The sequence below is a fragment of the Microcaecilia unicolor genome, chromosome 11 (genome assembly GCF_901765095.1).
Source record: "Microcaecilia unicolor chromosome 11, aMicUni1.1, whole genome shotgun sequence".
Classification (NCBI taxonomy): Eukaryota; Metazoa; Chordata; class Amphibia; order Gymnophiona; family Siphonopidae; genus Microcaecilia; species Microcaecilia unicolor.
This window is the reverse complement of record NC_044041.1, coordinates 111448958-111463514: the sequence shown is the minus strand read 5'-3', so window position 1 is coordinate 111463514 and position 14557 is coordinate 111448958. Positions and strand designations below refer to the sequence as shown.

General features: G+C 48.4%; 1 protein-coding gene across 1 annotated transcript in view; it reads left to right on the top strand.

Moving 5' to 3' along the window:
• NXF1 (nuclear RNA export factor 1) overlaps positions 1–14557 on the top strand; it is a 220298-nt gene that overhangs the window by 183142 nt on the left and 22599 nt on the right. Inside the window, exons 13-14 of the mRNA XM_030217477.1 lie at positions 4510–4565; positions 4757–4864. Coding sequence (XP_030073337.1) covers positions 4510–4565; positions 4757–4864 — 164 coding nt within the window. The remainder of the gene's footprint in view (positions 1–4509; positions 4566–4756; positions 4865–14557) is intronic.

The window sequence follows — 14557 nt, the reverse complement described above, 5'->3', positions numbered from 1 at the left end:
TGCAGGACCGGCGGCTAGAATCTGCGCTGAAGCGGTCCTTTGAAATTTCGGGCCTGGCCTTAAGGGCATCTATTTGCAGTTCCTTTGCAGCCCGGGCATGTCTTTCCTGGTTACAGCAGGCGGTGGAGCAACCCGCGGATGGTGCGAGGTCCCTCTCTGAGGTTGCCCCACGGATGGAGTCGGCCCTGTCATTTTTGGCTGACGCCCTTTATGATCTGGTCAGAGCTTCGGCTAAACAGATGTCTGTGGCGGTTTCTGCCCGCCGTCTTCTTTGGCTACGGCATTGTGCGGCTGACATGGTCTCTAAGCAAAGGCTGGTGAGGTTACCCTTTCGGAGCCTCCTGTTATTTGGAGAGGATTTGGAGAAGATTGTTAAAGACCTAGGGGACTCTAAGCCCCAGCGGTTACCTGAGGATAGGCCAAGGCCTTCTTCCAAGAGTCCTGTGTTTCCCTCCTCTTCCAGACCTCGCTTCCATGAAGCTTGCAGGTATCGCCCAGGGTGCTCTACTGGGTTTTCTCAACATGCCCATTTTCAGCAGAGGAACTGCTTTCACTCGGAGTCGGACAAACGCTCCGCAGTGGCCAGTTCTTGGCCTGGCGTTCAGGGACGTCCTCCACAATGATGGGACGCCGGTCCACTCGATTCCTGCAGTAGGAGGACGTCTTTCCCTCTTTCTCGAGGAGTGGACCAAGATTACCTCGGATCAATGGGTCCTGGACCTGATCAGAGAAGGTTACCGATTGGAATTCGGTGCCCGATGAGAGACGTGTTTGTGGAGTCCCGATACGGCACTGCCGTCAAACGAGCGGCGGTAGAGGAGCCTTGCAAGTCTTGCTGCACCTCGGAGCGGTGATCCCGGTACCTCCCGCCGAACACAGCTGCGGCCGCTATTCCATTAATTTTGTTGTGCCTCGAAAAGGCGGGTCTTTCAGACCAATCCTCGACTTTCAAAAAGTCAACGAGACCCTAAGAGTAAGACACTTTCGCATGGAAACCCTGCGCTCCGTCATTGTGGCGGTAAAGCCAGGAGAGTTTCTCACGTCTCTGGACCTAAAGGAAGCGTATTTGCACATTCCTATTTGGGCCCCCGCATCAGCGGTTTCTCCGGTTTGCGGTGTTGGGACAACATTTCCAGTTTCGAGCCTTGCCTTTCGGCCTAGCCACAGCCTCCCGTACCTTTTTCAAGGTACTGGTGGTGGTAGCTTCCTGTCTCAGGTGAGAGGGTATCAGAGTGCATCCTTATCTCGACAACTGGCTCATCAGAGCAGATTCGGCAGCCGAAAGTCGCCTTGCCACATCCAGAGTGGTTACAGTCCTGCAGACTCTAGGCTGGATGGTCAATATACCCAAAAGTCACCTGACCCCCCCTCCCTCTCAATCTCGCGAGTATTTGGGGGTCCAGTTCGACACAGCCTCGAAGTTTGTCTTTCTCCCCAACCAAAGGCGGTGCAAGCTTCAGAATCAGGTTCGTCTGCTCCTGCTGATGCCTCGCCAGTGAGCTTGGGACTTTGTCCAGCTGCTGGGGTCGATGACGGCCACCTTGGAGGTGGTTCCTTGGGCGAGAGCGCATATGATGCCTTTGCAGATTGCCCTGCTTCATCAGTGGTCTCCGAATTCCCAGGAATATCAACGCAGACTAACGTGGCTCCCTGCGGCCCGGCTCAGTATGGAGTGGTGGCTCTCAGATAGGATGCTGCGCCAAGGCATGCCGCTTGCGCTTCCTTCTTGGTGCCTAGTGATAACTGATGCCAGCCTGTTGGGCTGGGGAGCGCATTGCCAGGGCAGCTATGCTCAGGGTCAGTGGACAACCGTGGAAGCGGGGTGGTCCATCAATCGCTTGGAACTGAGAGCGATATTCCAGACTCTTATGGCCTTCCAAAAGACTCTGAAGGGGCTTGCTGTCCGGGTCCTGTCAGACAACACGACAGCGGTGACCTACATAAATCGTCAGGGCAGCACCCAGTGCAGGGCTCTGGCCGCGGAGGCTGCTCAGATTTGCCACTGGGCCATGCTCCATCTGCAGCTTCTGTCAGCAGCTCACATAGCAGGTCAGAGCAACGTGCAAGCCGATTTTCTCAGCAGGCTCCAAATCGACCCGGCGGAATGGGAACTGGCAGAAGAAGTTTTTCTTCAGATTTGTGCCAAATGGGGAACACCCGGAATGGATCTAATGGCGTCAAGTTCAAACGCCAAAGTCCCTCGCTTTTTCAGCAGAAGGAGAGATCCTCACTCGGCGGGGTTGGATGCTTTGGCTCAACCCTGGCCCTCGGGCCTCCTGTATGTGTTCCCTTCTTGGCCCTTGATAGGGCGAGTCCTTCTTCAGATTCGACTACACCGGGGATTGGTGATTCTCATCGCTCCAGACTGGCCAAGGCGTCCGTGGTATGCGGATCTCCGTCGGATGGTAGTGGAGGCTCCATTTCCTTTGCCCCTGGTGCCGAACCTGTTGGTTCAGGGTCCGGTGTCTATGGAGGATCCCTGCCAATTTGGTCTTATGGCCTGGCTCTTGAGAGGGCGCAATTGAGAGACAAAGGCTACTCTAACAAGGTCATTTCCATTCTCTTGCAGGCCCACAAGCGGTCCACTTCCGCAGCTTATGCTCGGATCTGGCCCAAGTTTGAAGCATGGTGTGTTTCAAAGATGATCACTCCCACGCGGGCTACTGTCTTGCCGGTGCTGGACTTTTTGCAGGATGGCTTACAAAAAGGCCTGGCTTACAATTCCGTGCGGGTCCAGGTGGCAGCATTGGCATGCTATCGAGGGAAAGTCTCTGGCTTGTCCCTTGCTGCGCATCAGGACATTGCCCGATTTCTCAGAGGGGTGCTTATGCTCCGTCCTCCCGTGCGGGCGCCTTGCCCGGCCTGGAACCTGGGGCTGGTGTTGAAGGCTCTCCAGGATTCACCTTTCAAGCCGCTTAAGCGAGCTTCGGAGAAGGATGTGACTCTCAAGACAGTCTTTTTGGTGGCCATGACTTCGGCTAGACGCGTGTCTGAGCTTCAGGTGCTGTCCTGTCGGGACCCTTTTCTGCAATTCTCGGAGTCTAGAGTGACGGTACGTACAGTGCCCTCCTTCCTCCCTAAAGTGGTTTCAGCGTTTCACCTGAACCAGCCCATTTTTCTTCCTTTTCTAGGGAAGATTTTCTGGACTCCTTTGGGCAGTTACATCTTTTGGATGTCTGCAGGGCCCTGTTGCAGTATCTACAGATGTCTAATGACTTCAGGACTTCTGATCACCTTTTTGTCATGTTGACAGGTCCTCGACGCGGGGGGCCGGCGTCTAAGGCCACTATAGCCCGTTGGCTCAAAGAAGTCATTTTTTCTGCATATCTGCTTTCAGGCCGGTCTCCGCCTGAAGCGTTTAAGGCGCATTCCACAATAGCAGTTTCCTCCTCGTGGGCTGAAACGGGTCCACTCTCTCTTCAAGAGATCTGTAGTGCGGCTACTTGGGCTTCCCATCTCTCATTTGTCCGGCATTACAGGCTGGATGTTGCAGTGAAGCGGGACGCGCTTTTTGGAGCACAAGTGCTTGCTCGCGGAGTGGCTTGTTCCCACCCTAAGTAGGGAGTGCTTTTGTACATCCCATCAGTTAATGGATTCATCTGCTGCTGATGACAAGGAAGGGAAAATTAGGTTCTTACCTTGGTAATTTTCTTTCCTTCAGTCACAGTAGATGAATCCATGATCCCTCCCTGTCTGACTTTGTTGTTTGTTCAGATCTTTCATGCAGATATAAATCTCATTGGGAGAAGTTGGAAACCAGTTTTCAGATTTCTACATGCTGTTCTGTTGCAGGAGGTTGAGTTCTTCCCTCCTTTGTGTGGTTATTGCTCCTGTTCTGGGGCGTTTGTTCGCTGTGAGGAAAGTTTATGTTATTCTACCTTTATGATTCACTCTGCTTTGGAAATTCCAAATACTGAAGGCAGAATGGGGCTAGCCGTCCAAGGGTCACTGCGGTTTTTCAGTGTTCTCTATCTCCACCTGCTGGTAGGCGGATACAACCCATCAGTTAATGGATTCTTCTGCTGTGACTAAAGGAAAGAAAATGACCAAGGTAAGAACCTAATTTTCCCTTCCTGCTTGGTTTGGTTCTTTGTTTTCTTAGTGAACATTCTGTATTAACTTGTGTTGCCTCTTTCTACTAGTTTTATTTCTTGCAAAGAGAATTTATTAGGAGACCTAATTGTTTGTTTCTCTTATAGACAGCCTGGACTTCATTGGGCTTAATGAATATTAGAGTCGGTGATTTAAATTGTTATGCTTTTTAATGATTTGGTTGTGTGTTTTACACTGCCGCTCACCGCTTTGTAGCCCACTGGAAAAGGGCAGTTTATATAATACACAACAAATACAGTCAAAGCTTACATGCACACGCGTTGCCCTGTCACAGAACAGGTACAGTGTGCATCCATTCATTCATCATGTATTGTTATGTGCAGATCATCTGGGGTCTGTTCTGCACAGGTAATGTAATATTTCTCTCCAACTAAATCCTCCTCACTTTATTTCTAGGGCAGCTATTTTGCATCTGATGACATTAAGGCGCTGGTCCTGCGGTTTCTCCAGCAGTAAGTGTTCTTGGCACAGTGCAAGACATTGGTCTTGTTCTTTGTCTGTCTGTCTGTCTCTTTCTCTGTTTGTGCTTATTCTCAGTGCCAAGTGCTCTGAAGCTTTGTTGATGTGTCTTATTGGGATAACATCTCTTGGCTGAATGCTCTGAAAAGTTGGTTTGTCTCACTCTTGCTCTCTTTTCCGACAGGTATTATTCGGTTTATGACTCTGAAGACAGGCAAGGTCTTCTGGATGCATATCATGATGGGGCCTGCTGCTCTCTTTGCATCCCCACCTCAACAGGAAACCCTGCCAGGTTTGATTTTTTCCTTAGCATGACTGTATTTGGTGGGGATGGAAGCTTTCATGGAGTCACTATGTATTTTATGGAGTGGATTCTCTCTTGAGGTGATTAAGGCCAGTTGTTCAGGTGGATCTTTCTTGGGATGACTGTGTTTGAAGCTGTGCTCCCTCTCAACTGCATTGGGAACTGCTGACACTTTTATTTTCTCCTGGGAACTGCTGACACTTTATTTTCTCCTGGGGGTGCTCCAGCCATTTCATGATTTGAACCCACAGGGCCCTGTAGTCCTCAAGAGCTGCCAATCCCGGGCATTTAAACTGTAAAATGCAAGGAGAAAAGGTAATAGGAACTATTAATTTGGGAAGATTTTTCTCAGGGTAACCAGGGCCGGTCTTAGGCAGGAGCAAGCGGTGCGGCCACGCAGGTTCTCGCACCCCCAGGGGGCCCACACTGCCGTCTAGAGACTGAACAGGGTTTGCGACTGGACTGACCCTGTCCTTCCCTCTGCAGCATCTTGCGACTTTGGGCTTGTTTTTTTAAAATTTGTATTTTTTTTTCTAGCACTCACAGGTTGCTTATTTTAGGGCTACCCTCAATTCTCACTTGTTTTTGGGATTGTTTATAATCTTCCAGCCACATTCACTCTTGATTGGCTGGACACCGGGCCAGTTAGGAACACCCTTTTTAGATGCTAGAGAGGGCTCCCTGACCAATCATAGCTGCCCTTCTGTAGCAACTCAGCCACGTGAAAAAACCGTGGCTGAGTGAGTCTAGAGAAGTGCAGCTGTGTTCCTGCAACTACAACCTGTCCAACATCACTCAAGCTGGTGAGTGACTTGTTCCCAATCCATTCTCCATTCCTTTCAGTGCCCTATTTACTTCCTCATACTGCATATGTTAAAGTTCTCTCATGACATAACGTCTGAGTGGTGCCGTGGCATCAATTTCATTGTTTGCCTGGTTTTGGATTGTCTTCGATTTGAGTGGTACGTTCTGATGTTAGAGGTCGATGGCCTCAAGCTACCTCATTGTTCATGTTGCCGTGAGATCAGACGTATTCCTAGTTGTTGTGCTTTTACTGGGGAGTGGTAAGCCAATGTGTGTTCAAGTTATTAATCTGCACTGAGTGTTTCTTGCTCTGAGTAGTGCCTTCAAATGGGTTAATTTTATTGAACATAATCTCTCTCCTTAAACTGTGGGAATGTTGGATCTGATCTTGAGCTCTCAAGTGAATTGTTAATGCTCCCCCTAATATTATCATTGTGCTAAAGAGAGTTTCTTTCTGGGGTTCATTGATGAAAAATTTATATAAGTAGGTAGCTTATCAAGGTGCACATGGAAATTTCTTTTGAACAAGCTGGTGGCATCCCAAACAATTGGAAATATTTCTGTATAGTTCTACTGTTTTGTTTTGTTTTTTTAATGAATGATTGCTGCACCAGTAATATTGCCTTCTCTTTTTAAGATATCTCTCTATATAAAACGCACCTCCAACGTTCTAATGAAGCCTCTCTTAGCCAAAAAGTGAAGGGGGTGAGATCGCTTTGTGTCTGCCCCGCCCACGCGTCAAACGTGATGACATCGAGGGCGGAGCAATGACACTCAACCAATCGCATCGCTCGGCAGCGAAGCGTCAGGGAAGGAGGCGGCGCTCTCGACGTCTAGCCTTCCCTTCGCTGTGTTCCGCCTTCTTCTGACGTCAAGGATGACGTCAAAAGAAGGCGGAACACAGCGAAGGGAAACCTAGACGTCGGGAGCACCGCCTCCTTCCCTGACGCTTTGCTGCCGGAACCGCCACGGAGGTAAATTTAACAAGAAGAAAAAAAAAAAAAACGCATGTTGGGGGGACAGAAGAGGGTGGCCAGTAAAGTACAACAATGGGAGCGGGAGGGCAGGGGAGAAACGACAGCATGGATGCGAAGGGGGGGGGAGAAGAGGGCGGGCCAGGCTGTGACATGGGAGAGAGAGGAGCATGGATGCGAGGGGGGGTCACGGAAGGGAGAGAGGGGACTTGCTGGAAAAGGATGAATGGAGGCGGCAGGGGACAGAGGAGCATGGATGGCCATGGATTGGGAGGGGAGGGCTCAGGGAGAGAGGGGAATTGCTGGAAAGGGATGAATGGAGGGAGCAGGGGACAGAGGAGCATGGATGGGCATGGATTGGGAGGGCAGGGCTCAGGGAGAGAGGGGAATTGCTGGAAAGGGATGAATGGAGGGGACAGATGGGCATGGATGGATATGGATTGCAGGGCAGGCCTCAAGGAGAGAGGGGAATTGCTGGATAGGGATGAATGGAGGGGCCAGGTGACAAAGGAGCATGGATGGGCATGGATTGGAAGGGCAGGACTCAGGAAGAGGGGAATTGCTGGATAGGGATGAATGGAGGGCACAGATGGGCATGGATGCATATGGATTGCAGGGCAGGCCTCAGGCAGAGAGGGGAATTGCTGGATAGGGATGAATGGAGGGGCCAGGTGACAGAGGAGCATGGATTGGAAGGGCAGGACTCAGGAAGAGGGGAATTGCTGGATAGGGATGAATGGAGGGCACAGATGGGCATGGATGCATATGGATTGCAGGGCAGGCCTCAGGCAGAGAGGGGAATTGCTGGATAGGGATGAATGGAGGGGCCAGGTGACAGAGGAGCATGGATTGGAAGGGCAGGACTCAGGGAGAGGGGAATTGCTGGATAGGGATGAATGGAGGGGACAGATGGGCATGGATGGATATGGATTGCAGGGCAGGCCTCAGGGAGAGATGGGAATTGCTGGATAGGGATGAATGGAGGGGGCAGGTGACAGAGGAACATGGATGGGCATGGATTGGGAGGGCAGGGCTCAGGGAGAGAGGGGAATTGCTGGAAAAGGATGAATGGAGGGGGCAGGGCACAGATGGGCATGGATTGGGAGGGCAGGGCTCACACTCTCTCTCTCATATACAATGTCTTTCTGACTCTCACTCTCACACACTCTATCTCACACTGTATCACATTCACTCTCTATGTGCCACACAGTCACTCACACACTCGCTTGGTCTCATACACTCACTCTCACAGAGAATCTGTGTCTCACACACACTCTCTCTCTCGCCCACACACACACACTCTCTCTCACACTGTGTCTCACTTGCACACACTCTCATTCTCACACACACACTCTGTCACAAACACACTCACACCCAGACTCACTCTCTCTCACACACTCACACTTTCACTCTGACTCTCAAACAGTCACTCTCACATACACTCTCCCAAACATACACACTCCGAGGAAAACCTTGCTAGCGCCCGTTTCATTTGTGTCAGAAATGGGCCTTTTTTTACTAGTCCTATGTAATAAAACGCACCTCCAACATTCTGAAGCCAAGAAAGTGAAGCCTTCAAGCCTTGAAGCATTCCTGCAACGTTCCGGAACTACATGTCGTCAATTGAGGAGATGGAGCCTTACAGAGCGCACAAATGCTTCAAGGCTTGAAGGCTTCACTTTCTCACACACACACTCTCTCTCTCACACACAGATTCACACACACACACACTCTGTATGTCTCTCTCTCTCTCTCTCTCTCTGTCTGACACAAACACACACACACACTCTGTATGTCTCTCTCTCTCTCTCTCTCTCTCTCTCTCTCTCACATACACACTCCATCTCTCACCCACACACTCTCTCTCTCTCTCTCTCTCTCTCAAACATACACACTCCGAGGAAAGGGGGGCATGGAACACGCTGGGGAGGAGAGGGAGGGGGGCATGGAATTCGGAGGGAAAGGGGGGCCAAGAACTCGGAGGGGAGGAGAGGGAGGGAGGGAGGGAAGGAAGGAGGTGGTCACGGAACTAACTCAGAGCCCCACACACACACACTCACTCTCTGTCTCTCACATACACTCTCTCACACACTCACTCTCTCTCTCTCACACACAAACACACACACACTCTGTCTCTCTCTCACTCATTCTCGCTCTCACTCACACACACACACACACACACACTCTGTCTCTCTCTCACTCATTCTCGCTCTCACTCACACTCTCTCTCTCTCTCTCTCTCAAACATACACATGCCGAGGAAAACCTTGCTAGCCCATTTCATTTGTGTCAGAAATGGGCCTGTTTTACTAGTGACATCATAAAGGTTGATCAGCTTAAATGATATGCCACCTATTACTGTGTAACTTTGTGGAGTGTCCCCTAATCTTTATACTAAATGCTGGTTCCACACAGCATTTAGTATCTCCCTATCATATCCCACATCGGCCATCTCTTCTCCAAGCTAAAGAGTCCTTATCTCTTTAACCTCATCATATGAGAGTTGCCCTGGGTGATGAAGAGATTGGGGAGCAGATTTTGGTGGGAATGGTGCAGGCCTTTGTGAGAGCATTAGGGTGGCTCTAGCTGGGCTCCGTGAGTCCTTGTGGTGTTGGAAGCAAAAAAAAAAAAGACCACCCATTCGTGTAGGAGAAATGACAATGAAGGAGTCGCATTACAGGAAGGTGGAGTGTCTCCTTAGTACTAGGTTTGCTATGATAGCATTGTGCTTATTTGAATTAGTTTTTCTGTACAAGTTTTGCTTTATTTGTCTTTATTTGAAATTTCCTAAATAAAAATTTTTTAAAACACATCTTGTCAACAAGGGGCGGGGGTTAGGTGGGGGCAGGGGCCCCACCAAACTGGTCTGCACAGGGCCCCGCAATTGCTAAAACCGGTCCCGAGGATAACTGTATTTAGTGCAGATTGGTAGGGTCCCTAACAGGGGAAGCTTTCTTGAAGTGGCTATTTGGGAGGAGTCTGTCTTGGTCTGACTAAGCATATGGGTGAATCTTAGGGTGATTGGTTTGGGAATCTGTAAAATATTGAAGATCTTGCTCAGGGTCATTATATTAGAATATTTCTGGAAGTTAATGTTGGGGAGATCTCTCTTGGTCAGTACATATGAAGATGGCTATATATTTAGGGGCTCTCTCTCAGGGTAAATGTTTAATTTTTGGGAGGTCTCTTGAGGTGACTGTAAGCGAACACTGCATTTGAGTAATCTTTCTGTCTTGGGGTGATTGTAAATGGGGTCAGTCTCCCTGATTGTAAATGGGGTCAGTCTCCCTCCTGAGGTAGTTTATATGGGGGAATCTCTTGGGTCCCTATTTGGGAAGATCTTTCTGTGGTGATTGTGTATATGAGGTACTTTCCGAGGACAAACAGGATAATAAATTCATGCATCTGGGTGATATCATCCATCAGAGCCTGCACAGGAATGCTCACCAGGTTGTATACTAAACATTTTTAGAGTGTTGCACAGCACCTGCCAGTCACATGGGGCCTAGCCAGTCTCTTTTTTTTTTTTTCCACAGGGCAAGTTGGATATGCTTCTCACAGCTATTCTCAGCTCATGTCTCAAGGAATTTTCCATATTGCGGTTTGGTGATATTTTTGCCTTGTACTGTTGTGTAAGTCCTGATACTGCCATGTGAGGATGTGGTTCTTTAATTAGGCTTTTCAGCACTTTTTAAGTTTTCTTTATTTCCCTAGCCCACTAGGCCTTCTTAGGCCTTGGGCATCTAGCCGGGTACAATTTTCACAATCGAGATGTTTGATTTTGCTGTGACACTTTTTCAAAACACCAGTGTCTCCCAGAAATGGCCAGGTGTAACAGGATCATATCAATCACAAATACTCTTAATTGGTGCTGGAAACATCTGGGACACAATCATGGTTCCTCTTTTTGTAACTTCTGTTTGCAGATCTCAAGGAGAGACATCAGAGGTCATGAGAACAAGGCAAAAGGACTTTTTGGCACAAATAGGTCCAGTCCATTGACATCGACATCGGAAGCACCAGCCTACATGACTCCAAGAGCTGCATCAGATACCGGGGACACATCAGCACTGAAAGGTTCTCAACCACCCTCAACATCGTGTTGATAGAGAACATTGTAATCGGGCATCCTCCGATCTTCTCCTGAGGAAGAGGAAGATTTATCCTCGTCATTACCAAGGGATGCAAATGCAGGATGTCGGACAGAGGCCAAAGCGTACCAATATTGATTCCCCCTTGAGGCACAGTACAAAGAGCTTCAAGGCACTAAGGCACCACAGCCCTCAAAGTGCCTCTAATGTAAGGGCAGCTCACTCTTCTTGACACGGCAGGGGACGTGTCAACCTCCAAGGAGCCAAGACCTTGCATCCAGTACACTTCATTGTCTCTGAAGAATGTGACCACACTGACTGGGTCCCAGTCTTTGTCAGTGGAGCATCTCCTGGGCAGATTTGAGGATTTCGTGAAGCACTACTTTGTATGGCAAGAAGCTATGGCTTTGAGACCACTGATAGCAAAGCTTGAGGCGATACAGCCAAACCTTTGTACTGCTTGCCCGTCGTGCAGCAACACTGAGACCTCAAAGGGTTTTGGGATGTGCACACTGCATCATTGTCATTCTTCAGCTCTTTGAGGGAAGGAGCTTCTCAACAACTGGAGGCCCTCAGTGCCTTGATGCCCCAGGCCTAGGCCAGACCATAGAGGCAGGGAGAGACTTGGGCATCTCCTGCTGAGTACTTTTATAAGTCTGATTCTGAGCATCTCTAGAAGTGCTATAGAATGATTAGTAGTATGAGACGTAAAATCTCCCTCAGAGGAGCTCTTTCTTTGATTTTGTTAGGGAGATGGCCAAGTCCACCCCTCTTCAGGTGGAAATTGGAAGTGAGTCCAGAGCAGAAGCGTTGGACATCCTCCAGTTTGAGCCTTCCCCCAAGGAACCTGTGACAATGCCCATCCACAGAATCCTTAAGGAGGTGCAGATGAAGATGTGGGAGCCTGCCCCCCCCCCCCCCCCCCCGACACACACACACAAATTCTGTACAGCAAGTGAACAAGAAGGTTGACTCTGTATATAGAGTCCAGAAGACTCCAGGACTCAAGAAGTTCTAGCTTCCTCACAATAGTGGTCAAATCCACTCTTAAAAGGACCAAGAGTATGAAGACCTACTCCTCCGTGCCCCCAGGAACTTAGGCAAGGACCTTGGAGTCTTTTGGGGGAAAAGCTGTTCCAGAATGCTGTGCTTACTTCCCACATAGCTTCTTACCTGTTCTTCATGAGCATGCACTTATAGAACATTGTGCATAGTGTAGCAGAGTTTGCTGACACTCTCCCTCAGGAGAAGGCCAACAAACTCCGTCAGCTGGCAGCCAAAGAGCTGGGAGTGTGAAAAATACATGGTTTGGGAGACCTATGATATTTTTGATATGGTATCCAGAGCTTCTGTAGACTTGCCTGGCTGTGGGCCCCAGACCTCAAGCCTGAAGTGCAGGAGAATCTGGCAGTTGTTCTGTGCCATGGAGATAACTTTTATGGTGAAAAGGTGCAAAAGGCTGCTACTCTCATCAGGCAGCTCTCACACACTCAAGTCATTCGCCAGTCCCATTTCAGCATTCCCTTCCAGGAGGTATTTTAGTGGAGGGCAATGGAGATCCTTCTACTCTGAAAGACATAGATATCTGCCCACCTCCCGCTCCTCCTAAACAGCTCGGGGGTCTTGCTCTTGTCCAAGACAGCAGAAGGTCCAAAAGTCTCAACCAACTCCCCATTCAAAATAAGGGATGAGCTTTTGCTCCGTTAAATAAAATATGTTATATACAAACTAAAAAACCACTGGAAAATCCCCTACAAGCTACCCCATGGGAAAATCAAGATGAAGAACTGAATATTTCTGAGATTTTAGAAACAACTTTAAATGTGGACTCAGAAAGAAAGACATTAATAGTATAATTTATTTTTCAACAAGACCTGGAAGCGGTGAAACACATGTACTTTAAAAAAAATACAATCTTTGTTCCGGGGGAAAAAAGTCTGGATGTACCCTGATATTACTAAACAGATGCAGGAAAGGAGGAAATTATTCCTCTCAATGAGATCAGATGCAGTAAAATTAGGGGCTTCCTTCTACTTAAATTACCCATGCAAATGTGTTATTAAATATGCTGGTTTAAAATATATTTTTTACCAACCGGAACAACTGAAAGCATTTATAAACTTGAAAATTGGCTAACCAGTAATTTCCAATTAGATGATAATAATTTGTATTAGAATAGGGAATGCGTGTTAAGCAGATTTCTTCTGTAAAGATCTTAATATTTGTTTAAATTGTCTTCTTTGTTTTTCTGAGATTACACACCCCCCTTGAGTATTTGGGGTCTAAAGAAGAGTACTTTTCTCTACTAAAAATATTGTTCTTTTATTAGAAATTTTTCTTATCTGTATTGCCTGTCAAGTGTAAAAACTTGTTGTATTAAAGAAAATGAATAAATAAATAAAAAAGGGATGAGCTTTTGACTGTCTCCAGGAGAGCCTCAGGAACTGTTTCGGATGACGTTCCAGTAGCAAGGGGGCTAAATTTTTCCCCTCCCCCCACCAAGAAAGGAGGCCCCTCACAACCTCAGACTTGTGGGTTCTCAAAATTGTCTGGGTAGGTTAACTGCAATTGGAAAAATGTTTTCCTAATTGCCCATCAAGAACATCAAAATTAAGCTCTCGGCATCAGGAATTGCTTACCAAGGAACTCTCTTTCCACCAGGGAAGGGATTTTATTTTATTCTAAGTACTTCCTGGTCACAAAAAAATGGAAGGATTTTGTCCCATCCTAGACCTTGAGGGCCCTAAACCTGGCCAAGCAAAAGTTTAGAATGGCTTCCTTGGGCACCCTAATTTCCATGATTCAAAAAGGAGATTGGTTATGCTCTCTGGACTTAAAGGATGCTTGTACCCACATACTTCCTGCGACTGGGATATAACTGTATCTAGAATCTGAATAGGGAAGCGCCACTTCCAGTCTCATGCACTGCTATTTGGCCCTTGTGTCAGCACCAAGAGTATTCACATAGTGCTTAGCAGTGTTTGCAGCATCTCTTCACAGATTGGTGGTACGTGTTTACCTACCTGGTTGATCAGCTAGTAAAGATCACGTCAGAGGAAGATTCAATGTGCATGACCAATCAGGTGCTAGAGCTGCTAGGGTTCATAAGAACTGTAACATCACCCACAGAGAACTTCTGTTACAAGTGTGCACATACAAACACAGCGAATGCAGGCACAATGGATGATCGAGTTCCAAGCTGAAGGGTCACTATCCAGCTTATTTTCGAACGAAAAGGCCGGCGATCTTCCGACACAAATCGGGAGATGGCCGGCCATCTCCTGAAGCCGGCGAAATCGGTATAATCGAAAGCTGATTTTCACCGGCTTCAACTGCTTTCCATCGCAGGGCCGGCCAAACTTCAAGGGGGCGTTTCGGCAGGGTATGGAAGGCGGGACAGGGGCGTGGGGCCAATAATGGAAAAAAGAAGGCCGGCTCTGACGAGCACTTCTCCGGCTTCACTTGGTCCATTTATTTTTAGGACCAAGCCTCAAAAAAGTGCCCCAACTGAGCAGATGACCACTGGAGGGAATTGGGGATCACCTCCCCTTACTCCCCCAGTTGTCACCAACCCCCTTCCACCCCCCAAAAAAAATTTAAAAATCATTTTTTTTGCCAGCCTCAAATGTCATACTCAGCTCCATGACAGCAGTATGCAGGTCCCTGGAGCAGTTTTTAATGGGCGCAGTGCACTTCAGGCAGGTGGACCCAGGCCCACCCCCACCTGTTACACTTGTGGTGGTAAATGTGAGCCCTCCAAACCCCCCCCCCCCAAAAAAAAAACAAAACCCCACTGTACCCACATGTAGGTG